Source organism: Triturus cristatus, chromosome 6 (assembly GCF_964204655.1).
Source record: "Triturus cristatus chromosome 6, aTriCri1.1, whole genome shotgun sequence".
Classification (NCBI taxonomy): Eukaryota; Metazoa; Chordata; class Amphibia; order Caudata; family Salamandridae; genus Triturus; species Triturus cristatus.
The window spans coordinates 888,629,770-888,653,956 of NC_140589.1; the positions used below are offsets into that span (position 1 = coordinate 888,629,770).

The following is a 24,187-nucleotide window of genomic DNA, read 5'->3' on the forward strand; positions in this document are numbered from 1 at the left end:
CAGTTTGCCATGCCATAGCAAACTTCTGCTTCAATTCATGGAAGTGAGAGCATGGGAAATGCTCTTGCTTCCATGAAGTGAAGCAGAATTGTTTTTGGGCAGAGGGAGCTGCATGTTAGCAGCTCCCTTAGTCCAAATGCTATGTCAGCTCCCACAGGAGGCGGGGAGCCGGCAGGGACCAAGGAGTCCTTGGGGTTCCCCTTGTGGCCCCCAACAAGAGGCCATGCCCCGGGGGATGTGGTCCCCGGAGCCGAAAATGGCCCAGGTAGGGGGGCCGCGCAGGCTCCCCAACCCATTTTTATAAATAAAATAGAGGATGAGGCCATGCCCCAGGGAATGAGGTCCCAGGTATAAGACGGGCCTCAGGGCGGGGGACGCGTGCGTGCGCCCCCCCCCCCAAAAAAAAAAGATTAGAAAATAAAATAAAGGGCAGGCCCCGGGGAACACGGCCCCCCCCTCCTAACAAAAATACATTTTAAAAATGGCCCAGCCCCGGTGGATGGCGACCCCGGGTTCAAAATCAGCCTCGGTCGGGGTGGAAGGCAGGGCACGCGGACCCCTTCCCATTTTTTGTTGTTTAAATGGGTCAGGCCCTAGGGAATGGGGGCCCAAAAAGTATTAAGGGAAGGGGGGCCACACAGCCCCCCTTCCTAAAGCAGGGCAACAAAAACAGAAGCCGGCAACTCACCGGAGGCCTCACCCCCTCCCTGCACAACTCTGCAAACACGCCTCCTGGCACGCTCTGGGTTGGGGGATGAAGTCCCCTTCAATGCCGAGGGACCTTAGGGGCCAACTAGCCCAACTGTTACCTCCAGTAAACCCCACACAGTGGGATTGCTGAGAGGTGGTCGCAGGCCATGCCCCTTTTTACACCACTGTGCACTGTTAGTGGGGCGATGAGGTTCCCTTGTGTCCTGAGGACTTCAGGACATAAGTGGACTTCATCCCCCAAGCAGCAGGAGCCCCGTTTGCAGAGTGGTGTAAAAAGGGGGTGTGGCCTCTGACCACATCTCAGCAATCTAGCTGTGTGTATGGCTTACTGGATGTTACAGGAGGGCTAGTTGGCCTCTAGGGACCCTCAAGAGGCAAGGGGACTTCACCCACCGACCAAGAGTGTGCAGGATGCGTGTTTGCAGAGTAGTGGAGAAAGGGGGCATGGCCTGCGACCACCTCTCAGCAATCCCACTGTGTGGGGCTTACTAGAGAGAACAGGTAGGCTAGTTGGCACCTAAGGACCACTAGCAGCGAAGGGGACTTCAATCCCCATCCAAGGGTGCACCAGGGAGTGCGTTTGCAGACTGGTGGGTAAAGGAGGCGTGGCCTGCTATCAGAACTTAGCAATCCTGCTGTGTGGGACCTACTGGAGGTAATAGGAGGGGTAGTTGGCCCCCAAAGATGTCCTTGGGTGCCAACTACCCCTCCTGTTACCTCAAGTAAGTCCCACACAGAGGTATTCGGAGGCCACGCCCCCTTTCTCCACCACTCTGCAAATGTGCCTCCTGGCACACTACTGGTTGGTGGATGATTTCCACTTTACTCCCGAGGGACTTTGGGGGCCAAGAAGCCCTCCTGGTACCTCCTGTAAGTCCTACGCAGCAGAATTCCTAAGCACTGGTTGTGGGCCCAGCCCCCTTTCTCCACCACTCTGCAAACGCGACTACTAGTTAAACAAGTTTTTGCAATGCAATAGGTCTTGTATTTGCAAGAGTTAGAGCTGGAGGTGTTGTGAATGTAAACATGTTTTACTAATTTTTTTGGAGTGGAGTGGATGTACATTGCGTGTAGTGGAATTATGTGGTTTGTCAGAGGTATGAGGAGGGCCACTGGAATTATACAACTGTTCGGCCAAGCCAATTTTCGCATAATTATACATTTTCCACAGAATACATAATCTGTCGTATAATCTGCAGATTTGAACAACAAAAACCTTGTGTCTAGATCAAACAGCTCAAATGTTACCAAAAATGCAGCGACACATGTTACAGCGTGGTAGAAGGCCCTTTGCAAAGCTGGAATGGTCACGTGTTACTTATTGATAAATATGGGTGTTAAATTTGTACTAATGGTGCGTAAACCTCTTGCTTCTGTCTGTGCCTCTCTTGCCTCTTTCTGAATTTCTCTCGATTCTTTCTGGACCTTTTTCCCTCTCTCTGCACTTCTCTTGCCTCTTTCTGCACTTCTCTTGCATCTTTCTGCACTTCTCTTGCATCTTTCTGCACTTCTCTTGTCTCTTTCTGCACCTCCCTTCTTTCTGCACCTGGCTTGCTTCTTTCTTCTACACCCCTCTTGGCTCTTTCTGCACTTTTCTTGCCTCTTTCTGCACCTTACTACTTCTTTCTGCACATCTTGCCTATCTGTACCTCTTTTGCCTCTTTCTGCACCTCACTCGCCTCTTTCTGCACCTCACTCGCCTCTTTCTGCACCTCACTCGCCTCTTTCTGTACTCCTCTTGCCTCTTTTTGCACCTCTCTTGGCTCTTTCTGCACTGTTCTTGCTTCTTTCTGCGCCATTCTTCCTCTTACTGCACCTCTCTTGCCTTTCTGCACCTGTTGTCTTGCCTCTTTCTGCACTTTTCTTGCCTCGTTCTGCATCTCTCTTGCTTCAAACCTCTGCAACTTTCTTCCGCTTTCTGCACATATCTTACCTATGTAGGTTTAGTTAGAAATTAGCATTTAAAAAAACCTTAGGAATTCACTGAAAAAACCACAGGTCACTGACTGCACCCGCCTGCAAGGGGACCTCTAATTCCATTTAAAAGTGCAGGCGGGTTGCCGCCTGCAGTGTGACAACACAGAGCGGCTTCAAAATCGTCCGCTCCTGTTTTCAAGATGAATGTGTTGCCCCCCAGGCCAGTATGTGTTTGCTGCTGACATGAGAGCAGCACATTCATCATAATACAGCGCATTTTCACCGATTGCGCTGGGTGAACCTTTTAAAAGGTGCACCCAGCGCAATGAAGTAAAATGCGCCGCATTTATAGCGCCGCCCCTTATTTTCCAGACAGACTGCCAGTAAGGTAATCAGATACCAGCTGATTAGCTGGGTCAGGTGGAATCTATATTTCCCTTTTCTGGGGAGAAGCATTCCTTCTACCCAGTAAGATCTATCAAATCCTTAGCGTTAAGTTGTAATAAGTCAGAGTTTCAGCAAAATGCACACAAAGACAAATGCTTAGCTACTCTATTCTTTGTGCGTGTGATGCCTGCTACACAATGCATTTGAGACATTCAGTAATACACTACATGTGTGTGGATTTATTGAAGCGTTCTGCTGTCTGAAATCTTGAGGCACTTCATGGGGAAAATCCAATTTACCACCACGAAATGCACACAGAATGCCTTCGACAGTTCCACAGCGAGTACCTGGGAATTTTTATATGCAACGTGTTGTAGTTGGTCTGGAATCTCACATTGCATTAACCGTCCACAACTCCGCTTCCTCTCCAATTACTCACCGAATTTAAGCTTGCCTTTGACCAAGTACAGCTCTCCACTGCTTTTTGGCTATGTTCGAGCTATAGAAATACCATATACATACATACATCTTTCCAGAGTTCTTGTCACAAAATCCATAGCCGGATCAAAGTTAACCTGCTGAAGTGTCATTTTTGTTTTTGTTTCTTGATCACTACTTCCAACATCAGGAGATATGCACTTTCCACATCTTCACCACCACAGAAAAAAGGCCATTTTATTTGATAAGTTCAACAATTTCTTGGTCCAATTATCAGCGAGGAGGCACCACAGGGTTAAAATCACCCTAGTGCCAAGTGCCAGAGGAAAAAACATCACCTCCCAAGTTTTTGATATTATTCTACCCAAGACACCCACATGTACAATTGGATCAATAAAACATCTCTGGAGCACTTACCGGTTATCTCTCTCTGGAACTTCTTTAATAGCAATCCTGACTTGGTTACTTAGGTCCCTTCCTGCATAAACAACGCCATGCGTTCCTTTCCCCAAAATTACTCTGTCTCCATTTTCGTCATACTCGTAATCAAACTGAAAGCAGATTAAACAAAATTATTGAAAGTATAATCGCCTTTTTGACATTCTTTTTTAAAATTATTTTTATTAGCATGTACACCAAAAAATAACCAGGTGACGTGGTAAAAGCATAATGGAAAGAAGTACATTGGCACGTAATGGTAAGTTGCCAGTCAATTTCTGATTGTTCGCCATCCCCTATCCCATACCCAGCAAATCTTTAAACAGCAAAAAAGTCCACCCTTTCCCAGTCCCAAGCATTTCAAGAGGCATTTACAACAGGAGTACACAGGTTACCTCAATAGGGATTCCATTGCCCCATACCTTGGTCCATTTGTTCAGACAACCCCTACTTTCATAGACTGTCTTCTCCACTTGCATACACCAGTCCATGTCCTTCCTCCATTCACTTAATTGCGGTGCTGTCTGAGCCCCCCACAGACTGGCTATGTTCCATTTGGCCTCCATCAGTTCCAACGTAGACCTGAGGCAGGTGAGGTCTGTTTCACCCCAAATGTTCAGGAGACATCATTTTGCTTAGGGCGCCAGGCCTTCTCCACAAACACTATTTAGACAGTCAACCACCACAGTCCAAATCCTCTGGAGCACTGGGCAGCCTCATAACGTATGATAACAAGTACTTTCCGGTTAACACTTCTAGGGACAGTGTGCCACATCCATTTTACTAGTGTTGTGGCTGCGTAGTAGTATTTATGAAGGATCTTAAGCTGAATGCGACGAAAGCACAAGGATATAGCCAATTCACAGGAGGAAGCCTGAGGCCACTCACCGAACTCCAACCCACCCAAGACCCTCTCCCAGGCCTCCCGCAGTCGCGTCAGTGTCTGGGGAGTTATTTAACAATTTCTTGTACGTAAGTGTGATCGCCTTGTTGGTGAGGTAGTCATCCAGTAGTCTATCCTCGAGAGGGGAGGACTCAAGAGGGTCTTCTCCCTTCTGAATCACCCTACACAGGGAACGGCGGATTTGCAAATACCAATAAGCCTCCGTGGGCACCAGTTGGTAATTGTTTTGCTGTTCCACATATGGGAGCACCTCTCGATTTCTCCACAAGTTACCCACATGAGACAGGCCTATGAGGTCCCATTCGTCGAAGCCCCTCTTAAGGGCCAGGGTACCTAGTCGTGTGGAGTCCCACAAGGGGATGGCCTGTGTGAACTTTCCCCACCAACCAATGGCAGTCAGTGCCATGTGCCACAAGGAGATGGTGACGGCCGTAGGACTGAAAAGGGATGCACGGCCCGCATCCCCATGGATGGCTCACAAGTAACCCACAGAGTGCATGTTTCTCCTCCTATTTGACATTCTTGAACACATTTAATTATGTTTCTTGAACACTCACTGTTGCCCTGAAATAGGTTACAGAAGAGTTGACCAATAATTACAAAAGTAAAATCTATTCTATTAGCTCTTTAGGCTACCAGTCTGATAAGTGACTAGGGCCTGCCAACTTTAGGGAAAGTAAGAAATATTTTTGAGAGAGAGAGAGAGAGATGGTTGTATTTGACATTTTTCCATAAAAAAGAGAAAAACGTCCATCTGATAGTGAACTTGTGAGGAGCGGTTCACTTTGGAAGAGAAGAAAGGAACAGTGTGGCTCTATTATCTTAGGTTCTAATGACCTAGAAGGCAAAATGAGCAGCCACCACATTCCCTGTAATATGTGTATTTCTATGATGCTCAATTCTGGCCCCACCACTTACCCATACATGAAGCTCTGGACTTGCACCAATGTCATGGCAGCTATAGAAAATCCTACTGAAGGTTCAGAGAATGCACAAATATCTCACAAAAAGTTACAGTACTTGGATGTTCACCCCTACCAACTCGTGACTCAGAGTAGTAATCTACCTTGCGTTATCAACCTACCATGCTGTACAAGCAGCGGCATCTGTTATGACTGTTTCCCATGCTTCCTGCACATCTGAAAATATCTGGTGGTATGAAGCAACTGCATCTGCTCCTAGTTAAAATGGGTATATTGAATCTACAAAATCACCCCCTGACTGCCCCCGCTAGGAACACAGCTAGATAGACATTCAGATACCGGCTACTTCAGCGACTGGCCAAGCTCTTTCTGGTTATGACAGTCTACTTCTATTGAACCTAGCATGCACTTCCTGGAAGATAACCGAGTTAATTGTATTTACAGCAACACCATTACATTGCCATTTGTGAGACAAGTGCATCCCTGTGTAAACATGCAGAGAAGCAACCTGGTCTTCCTTCTACACTTTCTGTAACCACTAAACTCCCTTCTGCTTTAAGGGAGTGATGCCAATTCTATTCAAGAAATTTGAATCCATAAAGAGTTCTTCATAGGACAGAACTCCAAAGGACTTATTACTCAAACCCCACTGACTCCATCACTGAATCGCCATGCTCCTCCTACTCCCAAGAGGGTATAGACATTAGCAAGCCCTCTTATAACTTTTAAAGCAGCAAACCTAGGAACAGATAATGCCTGTAGCATGACGTGTGCAGCCCACAATGAAATGACAGACATGTGTGGTTTCACTGTGCTTTGCTATATAATTCAAAAGTCGCTGGGGTGCTTACACTGCAGCATAGCACATTCAATGATTGTAGATTGACAGTTTAAAATTAATAATGTATCCTCAAGTGACAGGACTGCAGAGGTATTTGAAAAGATACATCCCCCTCTTGTCCCACGTTCAAGTAGGTATAACCCATGAAAAAAGTTGTTACTATAGAAGCCCCCTTGGACTAAGCATAGCTAAACCTTTCTAAAAAGAGACAGATTCACTGTCTTATGTGCTATTTTTCCTTTGATACACAAATCTAAATTGCCAGACTATACACTCCTGGGGCTGTCTATCCCTCTCACGTATCCTCTAAAATTACAGAGAGTCAAACAAACAGCTCTGGCATTGGGCGCAACACACCAGACAAACTTCCAGACTATACATCATGGCTATATCGGCTGTGGCATATCTTGGGTATGGAGCGTCTGATGTTAACTGCTGAACATAAATGAGAAGCATACCAGGAGTTGTGGGCCCCTTTCTTACGACTGCTGACACAGGAGTTCAACAAACTGACATGCCCCATGTACCTCAAGCTACTATACCTGCTGCAGGATCAGTTGAGGCTCAACTGGAGGGCGGGCCTTCAGCAAGTGGGTGAACACCATAAGGGACACAGCCCAAATCTAGAGAGTGGCCATGCTGATATAGCTGTGATACTGTGGATACAATCGATTGGGGGGGATGGGGAGGGGGGTTGTATTTGTTTACTTCGTCAGCAGGCCTCCAGGTTGTAAGTTCTTTTTTGTGAAACTTAACCAATAAAATAGAATTGATTTACCAATTAAAAACTGTTCAGGTGTTTCAAAAAATGCTCAGGTGGAGGAAGTTTGGAACACATAGAAACTGTATTTCTATTTTGTAAAAAGGAACAACATTTGTGATATGATCCTGGGTGACCTTGGCAAAGTTCAGTGTTCAAGTTTGTAGCCTGGAGAAACACACGGTGTTGTATTGAGAGACCACCGGCTATCTTTATATAGAGATGCCCAGCCTGGAACACAGTTGTAAAGTCTGGCAAAATGTCTTCTAGTGTCATACAATGACAGACAGGAGTAGACACATCAGTTTAGGTGTAACGTGAACCAGCATCTGTTGTGAGCAGGGCAGAAGGAGGTAAGGTTTTTCCTAATTTAGTAAGATCGTTTTAAATACATAATAGTCACAATACATGCAAGCAAGATGCAACAACGAGCCAGAATATGAAAAATGTTGTTTATATTCATTACAAGATATGTTGCTCATACGTACGGCTACATCCACCAAAATGAAAACTCAGTGACGACCACAGGTTTTAATCAAGGTATTCCTTTCCAGAAATAGATTATTGCTACAGTTTTATACTCTCTCTCTCGAAGAACACCATACCAGTATTTCTTTACATTGAGCATTCATTCCTGAAAGTTCAAACTACTTTTTAAATCTTCACTTCACCTAAACCATCTAATCTCACAACAAACTGTTAAAAAAAATCCTGTTTGTTATTACCTCCATGGTCTCTCCTTCACATTCTCCGTCTTCGGTGTTTTTGCCAATGTCTTCAGTTATACTATTAACCAGTTCATAAAATCTGCAACAGAAATGGACATCGATAGAAATCAATTTGGAGCAAGGATGTGACATGGAAAAGATTGCCAATAGGATATTCCTGATATTAGATTTCAAAAACTTTGTTCATTTCATGAGTATGGATAAAGAAATAAATGTCTACTATACTCCTATGTATTTCTCTAGGTATCTGCAGTAGGCACAGATGTGCATGGATACAAGGTGCTTCCACATTTTGACAGCTGGAAATGCAAACACTGTGTTGGCAATGGGAACAACAAAAAATATTTGTATAATCTCCTGGAAAACCTAAATGTTTCCACGCTAAAGTAGCATAGTCGCGTGACTCCCAAGAAAATCTATTGAGTGTGGCAGATTTTTAGGGGCTGTGTAGCTGGAAATTCCAAAATTAGTTGTGTTTCAGAAAGGAGGTATGTTCAGAGTCTTGTACATTAAGATTATGTACATTACTCCCAAAGGTAAAGTCTTTAAGTTAGCAAGTCAGACATGGTGCGGTATGGAGGTGAGGCTATATTAAGGAGACTGGCTCTTTAGGGACCGTTGGGGATGAAGCCGTTTCCATGACTTAATAACTAACAGAACCACGATGAGCCGGGAATTTGTCCCTCTTTCAAATAACTCAAAATATGCTTTGTATGCATTGTGTACAATGCTGAGAACAATCATATATTGGTACCGAGTGATACTGATTTTAACAGAATGAAATAAGGATCTAAAGAAACAAATCAAGTGCCACCGAGCTCTTCTGGGTGCTGAAGTGGGGCACAAAGCATGGTGTCTTTGTGTCAATAGGCTTAAGATGGGCAATCGATTGGAACAATGGAGCATACAAAGCAATAGAGCATGAAAAGTCATGCAATGGGTGGAGAACCACAACATTCAGAGGAGAGCACACAGTCACTCAGTCAATTCAACTTTATTCGGAAAACACAACCATAAAAGATAGAAAATAAGTGCATGACAATGGTACAAAAACAAGTTTCATTATTAACCATACCACAATCTCTTACACAATATCACTTTAAAATTACATATAAAGAAGACCACATATAGTTCATTCCTTAACAATTTTTAAAAGGCCTAAATACAGAAAAAACATTTCATTGTTATCACAAACAAGGCCACTTGAGCACCAGTCTCAAGATCGCTAAATAAAAGCAAATCTCATATAAATATGAATAAAACTTTCATCAAAGGGCAAGGTAGGAAAATATAATAAAACATTTAGAAGAGACCAAGCAGACCATGCACTTAGAGCATGGAACTCTTGATTTTCATACATCCTTTAATGAAATGCACAACAGACAAACAAACATGGACAGAAGTTAATTGCCGTAAATAGTAATATGCCATCTTGTACGATGTGATATTTTGATGGCACAAAATTGGGACCAGACAGCACATTCCAGATGCAGAAAAAAAAAAACGGCAAAAAAAAAAACCAATTTACAGATGACTGCACACAACTATTATTACACGGACAAGGGGTAATTTAGACCACAAAAAATTTTCAGGGAAGGTGAAAAACAGGTTAACTAAATTAAACGTGAACCATATTAAAAGAAATCTAGGATATAAATTGGAGACAAACAGCAGGTGTGATTCGATATTATGAACGGGTAGGATAAACATATAATCTGCAACGGAGTATTTAGAAGATTCTAGGGAACGTCTGATCTCCCAACATTTGTCTAAAAATATCTGCTTTAGTTAGTCTATGAAGATAAAAACTTCAGAAATTAGTGAAAGAGATAATCTCGGATTTCCCTATCCTATCGAATCCATCTCTTACATACTTAATCCAAGGAATTGGAAGGCCTTTCGTCAAGAAGAGGCTACGTGAGATAAGATTATGAAAAGATTTCCTAGGTATTCTCCAAATCGAAAGTGAACGAGCCAAGTGGCGAAATCGAATAAAATCATTCATATACGCAACTCCCAATTCACAATGGCCGTCAGGACCAGAGCCAGTAGATGGTACTGATAAAAGTCTACATAAAAAAAGTGTTCTCCAGCATTTGGATCCTCTTGTGATTGGCAGATGCCCGGAGCTCAGCCCCATATGTTGCAATTGAAATAAATTTGCTCTTATAGATATTGGGAATTTTGTTTATTGGCTTTGAACCCAATTTGGCTGCAAATATAACAAGCATTGGCATAGCCAATAGGTCTCGCCTTTGGGACCTTATAAGTGTTTAGCCATGCAACAGTTGCGTAACTAAATACTTATAAGGTCCCAAAAGCGAGACCTATTGGCTATGCAAAGCGGCCGTGGGGCCGCGAAAGTGATCGCGATCAAACATCAAAGTGGCCGAAAGTGAAAGTAATCGCGGTAAAACGAGGCGCCCGCGCACATGCACTGTAGCTCTAGGCTGGCCTGGTAGCACTTTTTGGAGCCCTCTCAATAAGTCTCGCCAGACCAGCGCATGCGCTGGGTCAGGCGAGACCTAAAAATGGCTTCCACACATCTCTCAAATTCTTGTGATCTGACAGTAATAAGGTGATACCATTAAACACCGGAGTCCAATGTGACTCCCAAATATTGAAAAGTTTAAACCTTGTCCATTGGGACTGAATCAACAAAGAAGAACTTTGTCTTAGTTGATCTAGCCTGCACATCAGCAAGTGTGTTTTAGATGGATGTTTTTCCAGATCCTTCAAATCCCAAATAAATTTGACAGCTCGCCAGAAGAATCCTAACGTACACAGGCAGTTATATGTACAAAAATTGGACTATTGATGATTCCACTCCTAGGTCCAACATCTTGCTCCACAGTTTCCACTGATTAACCCAATCAAAGGTAAATGACAAATCCATAAAAGCAAGACGGATCGCCTCAGACCTTCCCATAGAATACTTGGAAATTAGCAAGTAAAGGTTTAAGCATTCATCTAAGGTTCCTAGACTGCCCCTGAAGTCATATTGTACCTCTGTTAGAACATGGTGATCTTGGGCCCATGATTCAAGTTTAGCTAGGCTAGCCCTCCCGACCAACTTGATCATGGAGTCCACGAGGGAGATGGGCTTGTAGTAAGCTGGACTCCAACCTGTTGCCTTTCTTAAAAATTGGAAAAATCAGCAAGTTTCAAGGACCTTGGAGTATGGTTATTGGGTGCAGCCCTTAAGATTTTAGTAACAATTGATGCCCAGAGATTTATGTTGTCCTTTTAGAGTTCTACTGGGACACCGTCCAGGCTCAGCGCTTCCCCTCTGCACTTCAAATGATTCCCAAGCTGACCTCACTGAGTTCAAAAACAGGACCCGCTGCAGCATCACTTGATAAAGTTGGGGTAAAATCTGAGTCAGGGTCCCCAAAGCATGACACCTTTGCAAAGCGATCCTACAATTATTTAGAGGGCTCAATAATCACTGAAATAGAGGGTGAAGATGAAGCCTTAAAATAAGGAGTATTTACTAATTTCCAAAATTCTGTGCCATCACACACAGCGCTCGCATGAGTTAGGAAGGCCAAAGCTTCCTCCCTAATTGATGTTTTTATGTGACTACTCACCCTCTTATACTTGCCCTGCAAAATTTCACTTCGAAAGCGCTACGAGGGGACCTGTGTACTGCAGTTTTAAGAGACTTGTGGGCCTTGGTTTTTCTATAGTGCGAAGAGGTAAGGCTGAGACATATCTCCAATCAATTCTAAACTAATCTCTAATGAGTTCAGAATCATTGCCAGATCCTCATTGGTGTCTGAACATTTAGAAAAATCTGTGCCCTTACACTGAATCAGTTATGTCAAAATCTCAGTAGGATTAATTGCATTTCAATAATAGCCCATTATTATTAGCAACAGACAAGTCTTGATGACAGAGGTGTCACAAGATTAGCCGGTCTTTACATATAAGGGTCAGGATTAAGGGATAGGGGTCACTGGCACACTGGGTAACAATCCTGAAATCAAGACTCTTATACAAATATCCTCTAAAAAGACCATGGAATCGATTACAGAAGAGGAGCCCCTGCCCATAAAAGCGGGAACCGGTAGCGAAGATGGACTGAAGATATCAAAGGCAAAGTGGAGATTGCATTTCATGATAGGATCAAGGCATTAACCAAGATGGAGTGGGAAACATATGTTGGATCTGAACTATGAGAATCTTCTAAATACACACACCTCTTTAGCCGGTAGATTTCACAGATTAACAATAAAGTCTCCTATCCATAGGCGAGACCAATCACTATGCTGCTTGATCAAAAGTTTAAACAAATCTTCTCCCAATTGCTTTGGATATGATTAATTTATGGTGTGAAAATCTAGATCGTAAATGATAATAAAAACTATTTTACCAAGACCTAAACTGTCCAAACAGAGTTGCAAATAATAGGGGGACTTGAATGTAGAGCACTTGACCGCACATGCCTGTTTCAATGCAATAAGTAATGCTAGACCCCTTTAGCTCTCGTGGGTGAAGGGATAGCAGGGCTCACAAAAGAAACAAAACCATAAATAAAGAAGCTCTTCAAAAGCCAAATTGCCTGCAAAAAGCACAGTCAAACTGTCTAATGTACAACAACCAGTCAGGGTTATCAATCTTAGACTTAAGTCCTGCCACATTTCAAGTAATACACCGGAATGACGTTGAAAGAACATTAGAGAGATTCTCTGTGTAACTGTAGTCTGGAAGATTGAGGGGTGATGGTGGCTGTAGGGAGTTTCACCTGTGGTTTTACAAACCCAACTGCTTTACGACTCTCCTGACTGGAATTATCTATTACATTAGAAGCAGATCTTAAACTTTGAGAAGCAGAAGGGGAGGACTGTACAGAAGCAGTCCCCTCTAACACAGCTATGCCTTGTGCATTAGACACTTCTGCGTTGTCTGGCCCAATTGAACCTTCAGTCACATACTTCTAGAGGGGTGCCCACTGACTTATCCTCCATTCACCTCACATGACTTAACTAGGTAAAAGTCCAAACTCAACAGCTCATCATTGACCTCAGTTAGGGAGGTTTCTGTGTTACTCAGTCTCTGATGAACAGGATCAAGTGAAGCCTCAAGTAAAACCCTCAATTCATGAATACAATTTAGAAAGAAGTCTAGGATTGGATTCAAGACCCTTATTGAAGGATTCTGTCTATGGGTCGGGACCTACATTGTTCACTTGTTTTGTCCCCTGTTTGGACTCCTGAGAGACAGACTTTGAAAATCGCTTCTTCCTTGAGATCTCTTTTTTTCCTTCTTAGCTAGAGTGGAGTTGGAGGCAATGTGGGCTTTGGCAGAGTCAATTATTAAAGGTCTGTCAAATACACAAGGTTGAGAAAGAGCAGCAAGGGTAGAAATACTTTTGCTTATATGTAACTTGGCTGACCCCAAATATTTTCTCAATAGATATATCTTTATTGATTGCCCCAGTTGACAAAGAAGATGTAATTGAAGGAGCTGAAACAGTTTTGTTACCTACAGATATCAATGCTGGTTTTCTCTTAGCCTCTGCCTCAGGGAATTTTGTTCATTTTTGGATGTAAAAAAAAGAGGGACGGCACAGCCCAGCCTCCTCCAGTCTCTGACGGGCTCAGACAGACCCGTCTTGGCCCAGTCTTCGTTTGGGTGGGACACGCGCGCAAAATGTGCACCTATAATAGCGCTCCTGAAAAGCCCCTCCTCCTCCTCGGGGCAAAGGATAAGGTCCAATCTGGGACAGAGAGTTCAGCGTTCCCAGACTGCTTGGTGGCGTCCCTAATGTAGCACTCATGTACCTACCAGACAGGCCTGAGTTATGCATCTCTACCACACAGAGGTGGCAACCAAAGTGACAAGTATGGTGAATGGAATGAGACACTAAAATTGAATGAAGATAAACATCGGGGAACGGTGGAGGTCGGGTGAAAATCAGAACCGCTCACCAGAACAACTTTGAGTCAAATCCAAAATGCATGAAGTCTCAAAAAAGTGTTCGGATATGTGCGCTGCTGCACAACCAAACACTGTGTACCCCTAAAGAACTGGGAGTTCATCACAAAATTGAAATGAAGATCTAAAGAAAGGTTTTGCCCAAAGCAGTGTCAAGTTTATTGTAGTTACAAGACAGGACAAAGCCCAGATTACCAGCCTCTCACAGCATCAACTAGCAAGTTTAGGACATCTAACCATTCAAGGACTGGAGTATTTTATGATGCAATGACATCATAGAACATACTTCAATCACAACATGCAGCACAGTGTTTTAGTTACATAATCTATCCCGCTGAGGGAAAGGACTCCTGTGCACACCTTTTGCTTTCATTCGAGTTGTTCTATTATGTCTGTGCATTTTGACCTCAAATTATAGAACACAACTCCAATGAAGTCTTAGCTGGGACTTTGATCGATTCATCTTCCCTAAAATATGAATAATTGAAATATGATTTTAATGTATTTGAAGTTGAAAAGCATCGTCGATGACTTACCTGATAAAAGAAAGTTCTTGTAAGTAATCTTTATAAAATGTATTTTAAGTTGTTGTAAAAGAAAAGCTACCATATGAGTGATGAGAGCACATTCTGGTGGAAGGTGAAAACATCACACTGAATTTTAAATTCTTGATCATTTGATGGCCATATTTTAAGAAATTAAAAATGTGAAAAGGTAAATAAAATAATCCCATTGTGGCAGACATTATGTTTGAGTCCAATACCAAAGGCTTTAAAACGTTCTAGAATATTTCACTTAACCAGGGGGACAAATCTATTATCCTGCACTCAAAACTCTGAAAGAAAGACGAATTTGTGGCATTTTAGATATTACCCATTTAATCTTGTGCTGTGCTCGTTTCCGATTGCTAAATGTTTAGACCTTTTCATTTTAAAATTCACTTAAACATTTGTTGAACCCTTGCAGCTCCAAAGGGGTTGCATAGAACGTTTTAAATCCACCTACAGTACATGCCAGCGTGAATGCAACGTTAATGGAAAGCTAATTAGTTGTGTATAAGTGGGGTACCATTTTCAACCATATAACAATATAAAATTGAACATTAAATACTATATGGTACTGAAACGCTGGCTGTTATGAATGAAATAAACTCATCAACATAAAACATAACCAGGAAGTTGACATGACTAACCGGATGTTGATAATCTGGTAACATCTGTGGGAAATGTCCCCTGATAGAATCATTTTTACAGGAAGCAGAGCACAGCATGGCTGTGGTATTTCGGCGTCTGCCTCATAGTCTGTCCCACCGAGAAAAGAAGCAGCAGATGTAGAAGAAAGCTGGCTTTGTGCAGGTGCAAAGAAAGATGTCATCCAAAGGAGGTATTTTTTTGTAGTTAAGAAAATGCACTGCTTCGGAAGGGACAGTTTGTAACAAAAAAAGAAACAAGTTAACACTTGCAAATGCCGCTAAGAGAGGTGAGAATAGCATTTCTAAAAACAGAGGTGAAAAGGGGGAAACTAATTAAGGACGTGAAGCTCTGCTTGACAAAGGTGGTAACTGCATAAAAACAAAGGTCACAAAACTAACCGATGACTATTTTTGCCTCAGTGTTTAAACCTACAGACAAAGGGGTTGATACTGAGCCAATAAAGGAGGAATTAAGAAACGGATCGCCAAGGATATATAGGGTGGAGACCCAGTACGGCAGGCGATAGGGTGTGTGAACAAATGAACACATATTTACAAGCAGCATTGAGCAATCTTCACTTCCAGGGGCCTTCTCGGTGTAGGTGAGCTTTAAGCATGTCTAACGAGGCACTTTTCGGAGAGATCCCTGCAGGGGGCGCTGGACTTGGAGGTTGGCAACCTTGAGCAGGATGAGAGCACTGGCACCAGCTGCAGTCTGCACAATGTTGCCAGATTGCCAGTGTTCAGACAGCCCACTATTTTAGCCCTTATTTCATGCCCTCAATCCAGGTTGGAGGCCTGTAAAGATTACTGGACCCAGACTACAGAGTGAAACAGGATGGGATGCCCTGGAACCAGCGCCTTACCTACTAACATTTTGGATGGGGCCTAGCGTCTGGGATGCGGTGGGCAAAGACTGCTGTCTGATTACAGGCAAAGAAGGAGGTGACTTCTAAAGCTGAGGGAGACTGCAGAAAAACTACAAGCGAAAGAAAGGAGAGAGACCGGGGAAAGAGGGCTACTGCCGGTGGGTTGGAAGGGGTAATGCGAAGGCAGGTGATGGGGGTCTGAAGGTGGTAAGGAGACTAATGCTGCTGATTTCGCACTATGAAGGGGAGGCCGACTGATGATAGGCACCAAGGTGTCATTTGTTACCTTGGGGAGCTCATCATTGGCTGCGACGACAGCAGTGCTTAATTTGTAAAATAATAGGTGCCAGGGCCCTTGTCAGGCGGCCACTGCAACCTGCATCACCCATTGCCCCTGCCATGCTGCCAATGACAGAACCAACACAACAACTTACCATCACACCCTACAAGTGTGACAGTACAGGTGATTACAGGCTCCCAAAGTATATTAAATTACAGTTGTGCTCATCACCAAATTAGACAAACAGCATCATCTTGTGGTGCACTGTTTAAAGTTCCAGTGTTGACAAATAAGTGCTATTGCCAAGCACTGGCTCAAATTAAGCACTGGGCGACAGACTGATGAGGGGTGGCAACCGGGTCATGTCAAAATTACAATTTAGTGTGGGGAAGTTAGTGCTTTTACAACTGTTTGTTCGAAACGTTTATCCTGATAACACAATAATGAAATGCATTAAAATGCATCATGCCCTTCATCTTTCAAAACTTTCACTGGGTGATTAGCCGTCCCCAATTATATTTTCAAAAGAATTTGTAAAGTGGAACATTTACTTAAAGCTGTGAGATCAATTTGTAAAGTCCCTATACTATTTGTCACAAAAAAATAATCAAAGTAGTAATATTTTTCTTTAAAATAAACCTTTTTTTTTTCATTGAACACTAAGTGGAGACTAAGCCACCACTTCCGCTTTTCTCTGTAGGCTTCGTGACCATATTCAAGCTTCCTCCCCTTGGGCGGATGTAGGACTTGGTATGGCTTTATGCATAGCAGTGAAGTGACGAACCATTTCACAATCACACTTCTTTTCCAGTGCTGGGCTTTCATTGAACAAATCGTGCATTATGGGAGCTAGAGTCTTGGCTCACCTGAGGATAATGATTTCTCAGAGGAAAGCTCACAAATGGAAAGGCGGTGTGCCAGAGACATGCAACTAACTGGTCAACATAGCTGTGTCAGTTGCCGGAGGGTCTGTATATGGTGGCCATTAAAAGCCAGGAGAACAGCACCATGCTCCTCTCCCTTCGGTAATAGCCAGGGTCAACTGATCAAATGTCATGTTAGGCGACCACCCTTCATGATGTATTCCAGGGCACCGGTGCTAACTTTTAGGGTGAACACCTTGAATCTGTGCCTGTACAGAGTAAGTAGTTATCGGTGATACAAATCACCATGAAGCCTGTCTTACTATCTTTCACCAGATGGTTGATTTAGTGGATCAAATGAGAGACTGTTAGAGGTGGCCATCTAGTGGAAGTTGAAGTTCATACAAAGGCCAAGAATTGGTGCAACTTAATTAAGTTCCTCAGATGAATACCCTGACTTGAACTTCTTTTGTCTTGGCTTGTGCTCTTTGGTGCGACCCCATAATCCACCCCATAATGACAGCTGCTGGTGTTTCTGCTCCACTGGAAGTGGAGGGTGATTTTAACACACTTCTATTGCTGCATAACACATCTGGAGAATAAGTGCTTTTAAATAAACTAAAGACTCTTTTCGTTGTCAAAGTTATTCGGGGAAGTATCAGAAGTTCTCCTCTGGAATTGTTCCTGTAAAACATTATCAATTCACAAATTGATCTAGGATTCCTTCAAAGAGTCAGTGATGGAGCTTGTGACCCTCTGTCCCCCATTCTCACTCGCAAATTGTATTTGTGGGGCAAAAATGTACAATGGCGCTAAAGGAAGCAGGTCACGTGAAGACAGAGGGAATGAGAGTTGAGAGACGGTTAAGTCCACACTGCGGGAATCCTTGCACTCTGCAAAATTGCTCAACATATCAGGGTAAAGCGTCTGATTTGAAATGGATCTTTTATATTGTAGGCTGCAATGGGAACTGTTTGACCGATGAACTGGCAAACAATCAGACATCAGAAACATAACACTGGAGCAAATGGATGTTCTCAGAAGTAGCCTTTAAATTATATATCAAGTTCATCAAATACGCCCTACCTACCATCTGCAGTCACATTCTGCTTTTTCTTATTACCTCTGGTAAACTTTGATGATAAAGGTCAGAGATACTGTTCCTTGTTAAGTGGGGGTCTTTGAGTTATCTGCCAACTCATTTTCAGAACTCCCTGGAGACACTTAGAGGACAGTCCTATGATTAAAGGCTGGATTAGGAGTCTCACTGAGCCTAGCAGTGATTTGTTTAGTGGTAGGTGAATTTTAAATGCCTGTCCACTGAATCAATTTAGATAAATAAATTTGCTTTGGGGTACACTGTGCCTAATTTGTAAAAGAATAAGCGCTGGTGCACAAAGCTTTGCTTAGAAGCCCATGGCCAGCTCCATCGAAGGTTGGGATGCCAAATACCAAGGCTGCTTAGGCTTAATTCCACCTCATACTTCTTTAATCCACAACCAGAAACTCCCTATCTCTTCATCTCACTCATCCAGGTTCTTTTTCATTCCTGCTTTCTCCCTTTGTCACTCTTTTTCCATCTTTCTCTTCTGCTTTCTCTCCCCCTTTTGTGCTTTTCTCTCTCTTGCTCTGTATCAAAGCCTAATGAGGAAAAATAAGTGCATGTGGGCCCCACCTGTAACCACAGGCTCAAATTAAGCACTGTACAGAAATGTAAAATAGAAGAACAGAACACAGATGTTTAGCGTATTGAGAAGGATGTACAAGTAATCGAGAAGAATCGACTAAATATGAGCTGTAAGTTTTTCCAAAGCACAAGAAATAAGCACTGTAAATTCACTGCAACAGAGTAATAAAGAACCTGCTTGCCAAACAGTTTTTGCATGGGGACAACTGATCACAAGATTACAAGAAATACAGGAAAAGAAAACAAAAAAGGAAGCACAACTCCATCTACACACCCAGAATGTTGACCACCTTCTGACAACCATTCACCCTCACTATTTCAGGTGGTTTACAAAGGATCCAAAGGCAAGTCTCCTCAAATAGTTTTGTTTCTACTGCAAGAGGCTTTATACACTTGGGCGACTATTCACGTCACCGCTACATCCAGTGTATAGTCTTCAACAGTTTCCACTAGTTACATATAGTGTTAGACCTCGGCCTACACAAGGACTGGTGCTCTCCAAGATACAAAGATAAATGTGTATGCAAGCAGTGTGATAACACATAAAAGGAGAAAAGGAGACACACCAAGGGTGGAGCATAGTGTGTCCATCTGCAATATTTGACCAGGACTCATAAAAACAGAGAGAAACCCCCTACCTGAATCTCAGTAAATGCTAATCAAAATCCCTATTCAGTTAGTCACACTATTTTTAAGGCACTAATGTGTATAACAGCAGCTATGCAGACTGCATCGAGTAGAGAGGTGGTTGGATTAAGAGGACAAAATACAGTATCCAGAACATTTCACAAGCAAGATACACATGATAATTGACACCCATTATAGCCTGCAAACTTGCCCGGCAAATACATACATCAGAAACTACATTAGTACAGGATGCATTTAGCAGATAGCCACAGGTGACAGCATAACATAAAACATAACATAAAACGTAACCGATTTCTATCGAATTTGATACCAAAACCTACTTTTTGCAGTGAAGTTCCGTACAGAAGTAGATCTGGAAATCATCAGAGTTGTGGAGCACATAGAGGAAACAGCACCTTTCTTCAAACTTTGAAATACTGTACCAAGAGCAAAGAGAGATGCAAGTTATTCAGAAGCAGCTGTGATGGAAAAGGATTTAAAAAAAGATCAAAACATTGTTTAGTGGAAGAAAAGAGTACAGACAATTCAACTGCAGCCGTCACCTGCCACTGACAAAAAACAGAAAAGCAGAAATGCAAACCTAGCTTAGCCTGTGCATGCATGGCCTTTTTTAAGAGCCAGGTTGAAATGAATACCTGATATTGAGAGCAATTGTCTTAGTCAGTGGTAAATTTGCAAAAAAGTAGGTACCATGGCCTAACTTATTTCTCAATAAGCTACTGGGGCTTACGCCTTCTACTGCACCTGCTAGGTCTCTCAAATGCCAGGTCCAGTGATTACTACTGACCGTCACACTGATACAAGTGATACGCTGCACTATTTCAAGCCTCCTTGGGTTCTAAGACTGGACTAGGCATGCTAGGTCATTATAGGTTTTTGAAGTTTATGGAACTGTGAAACACTTTGATGGTCTTAAAAAATAAAAAAAAAGCCAGACAGTGCCACCATGTGGTGCCCCTGTTATTACAAAGTGTTGGTGTTTGTAAATAAGTGCATGTGCTGAGCACCAGAACAAATTATGAACTGGTTATACTAAGTATGGAAATTGCACAGCAGTTTGAATATGCTATCACATCATCTTAAAAGAGAGAGCTCAGAAGTAAGACTGTTTGACCCACGGAAAGGGAAATGTTACTTACTTGTGACAGTCAGCTTGCAGCATTCATAGATCACAAGTTGCACACTCGCCATCATCCATCTAGTTGTGGGTCCAGAATATTGCAACTTATTTTACTTCAATGTTTCTGTCCCATGTTCACATGTGTCATAGGATTTGTGAGTACACTGCATGAAATCCAAATTGCACAGGGACACAAAATCACTTGAGATACTTGTTTTCATCTAACAGTTTAGAGCTGTTTCCCAGTGTTATGTACCAACAGCGGCGAATCAACATTGAAACATGGAAAAAAACAGGCGTTGAAAATATATTGAGGAAACGGTGACTACCGCAATGCGAGGCAGAACGCTAAATCTGACCCAGCCTGGATCCAGCTGTATGCAAATTATGAATCCATCAACTTTTTTCTTGCTGTTAGGAATATCACAGACTCCTTTAAGGGAGTGGTCCTAACTCCTCAGTTGAATAAAAATCCAGCACATCTCCTAAGGAATCCATCAAAGTTAGACCCATTTTTGCACTGCCATAACCTGTCAATTGACATGTCCCTGCTCTCTTTTCAGTGATCTTTACAGCAGATATACTCCAACACCTCCTCCACACTTTTCACCATCAATATCACCGAGGAGATATCCTCACATAATCTATGTGTTGAAATGATGGAGTGCATGATGGATCAAAAGCGGAGTGTAATCAGTGGGGCTTCATGCTAAATCTCTCTTATCGACTGGAACTAGACTTCCTTGGGGCAAAAAAATCTTCTCTACTCTTTGTTCCTTCTACATTTGAGTGAATGCTACGCTGAAGACCAGTCATCAGCAGACCGTGCATATACACTTTGACATCTTGGAATACCTTGCTCTGTCCATCCGTGGTGAGGCACCACTCGCCAAGGGCCACCAAACAGGGCCCAGGTGTAGGCTGAGTCCCCACACAGCACAATTAACCAGCATCTTGTGGATGAAGTGGCTGGACCAGCCCAAGGGTCTCAAGCTCGTCTGGCTTGTTCCGACCATGCCATGACCACCTTAAGTGTCGCAGCAATGGGTCGCAGCTCCAGTTATGCCATTCTCATATCAGTCCTTCCATGATCCAGGGAGCCCCAGACTAATCCACTACATATGCTTTCCATTCACACCCTGCCGCTTACTCAATGGAGGCTCTGTCAACTGCCGCCCAAATGCGCAACACCAGTTGTGAGCTGGAGAGGGAGGGGCCATCACCACCGGTAACTCACAAAAAAGTGCTCCCCAGCTAAGATACTCCTTATGGCCGTAGCAGCCCTCCCAACGCTCAAGGGGGCAAGAACAGACCAGGAACAGGAGTCTTGTCAGGAGCTACTTCGAGCCGTGAACAACTTGAATCCTGCCTGGATCCCTTCATCGCGGCAAGGTCTGCCTTTTGACAAGGTGAATATGACTAGACTGTTAAAACTTGGTGATCCAGCCATGGCTGAACTGTACATACATTGTGGGTTCAGCTATAAAATCATATTAGGTAAGCATTGCCCTAATCATGGAGTACTTGGAAAACATGCAACAATTCAATTATTCCAAAAGCTCTCCCATGACTGAGGGAGGTGGTAGAGTGAGATTACTGAAACCGAAGATCGAACTTAGGCTGTTGCAGAAAGGTCTAGTGTGACCGGTGTTGAATAGAAAGCTCGACTGATTGTGTGTAGAGAGTGGGAGAGAGAGAAGGATTCGTGACAGGCAGCAAGGACAGCAGTCTACATATACAGACTCAATAAAGAAACAGGAAGTAGATAAACCTAGTAAGAATTTAATCTATGTGTCAACAGAAAACAAGAGTAGTGATGGGGCGAATAAGAAGAATGTTTGCCTGCATAATGAAAATGAAGTGGACTGAGATTAGTATTTCATAGGACAAATGCCTGAATATGCAAGATCATATCAGTGCGACAACAAGAGGAGCCACTCTACAACTATGCACATTAAGGAAAATCGAACCATTTCTGGCGGGCGCCTACTGATCTGAAATAAGTTGTCCAATACTTGGTTATATCCAGTTTAGAGTATGGAATTGCAACTATGGCAGAGCTACCCAAAGCTAACTCGCCCCTTTAAGGGCCACTCTGAACTCTGCTGCCAGACTCATCACGGGCTCAAAAAAGCGTGACCACATCACCCAGGCCTAATACAACTCAACTGGCTCTCCATCGATACAAGGATCAGGTATAAGATAACCTGTTTGACGCACAAAGCACTCCATCAGAACATGCCTACGTACCTGCCAAATAAACTTGAACTATCGGGTGGGAATCACATACTAAGAAGTTCACACACTCTACTGCTGAAATCACTAGAGTTCAAAAAGAATAGAACCTATAGCCGTGCCTTCTCAGGTCTTGCTCTGAGAATTTGGAACGCTCTCCCGCCAGACATCAGAATGAACCCCTCACCTTATGAATTAAAAAAAGAAGTCAAAGGTTTGCTCCTGAATAGTTACATGTGAGAATCGTACTGTAGCCTTTCAAACTAATGGTATTGACAATAAAACCCTGCCTTACCTTGTCTACTATGCAATCTTCATCTTTATAACTGTTTACATGTCTACTTTGTCTGCATTGTGCTTCTACTGCATAAGTTTAGCTATCTATTATGTTCTCCTGTGCCAGCCTAACCAGCTGGCTTCGTTTGTACAGCACTCTGATACCCTGCCTGGTCTTGTTTGCGCTCTATAAAACATTTCAAATAAATAAAATTAATAAAAACAGGTGACCGTGAGGAGTTTATGAATGAAAGCTCAAAAGGATGGTACGATAAGTGCAGCCTGCTATACTACAAAACTGAATAGCATATAAAAGATAGCCATAGAAGAAGCTGCTGACAAAAGAATAACAGTTGCACATCTAGAAGAAATATTGGTGCGCCCTTTATATGTATTTTTGTAGTGTCAGTGTGTCAAAGGCAGCTTAAGTGCACTATAGAATGTTACTAGATAGACTCAGTGAGGTTGGATCAGAAGGGAACATTGTTTTTTGCAAGATGCGTTGAGTTTTGTGGGTGCAATTTAACTGAAGAGGTAAGTTGGTTAGTCATTTAGCAAGTGAGGTGAATTTAGAAGTAGCCAGTGCTTGACAGTACCAGTTTAGCAGGAAAATGGACAATTCCTGCCATTACCTTACAATGAACAGCCTTCTATGCTTTGATCACTACATTGTATTGCTTTTATCTGCAATTAGCATATGGGTTTGCTAACTCTCAGTACAAAAGCATGAACGTGTGCCTGACCTGGACTACAGGTTATTCCAAATGCAAGGTTGATAAAGTGAAATTTGTGTGTATTACTTGTCACATTGGGTTATATTAATCCACTGTTAGGAGAATTGTTGAGGCCTAGATGTAGGCCAATTCTATAATAATATGTAAAACCTACCCCTCCCAAGATCATTTATTGATGAAATCCAAATGTACTTAAACCAATTATACAATGGCTCTGCACAAGTACGTTGGAAGACTTGACTGATCTAAGAAAGTGACATCAGAACGAATGACTTACCTGATTTGCTATATCAATG

At 42.8% G+C, this 24,187-nt stretch overlaps 1 protein-coding gene across 2 annotated transcripts in view; it reads right to left on the reverse strand.

The window, feature by feature from the left end:
- MAP3K5 (mitogen-activated protein kinase kinase kinase 5) overlaps positions 1-24,187 on the reverse strand; it is an 816,933-nt gene that overhangs the window by 162,801 nt on the left and 629,945 nt on the right. For both annotated transcript variants that reach the window (XR_014963045.1, XM_085611527.1), the window contains exons 13-15: positions 19,847-19,942; positions 8,045-8,126; positions 3,871-4,004 (exon numbers count right to left, since the gene is read on the reverse strand). Coding sequence is in view for 1 of the 2 variants with exons in the window: in XM_085611527.1 (XP_085467653.1) it covers positions 3,871-4,004; positions 8,045-8,126; positions 19,847-19,942 (312 nt within the window). In the remaining variant the exon portion in view is untranslated. The remainder of the gene's footprint in view (positions 1-3,870; positions 4,005-8,044; positions 8,127-19,846; positions 19,943-24,187) is intronic.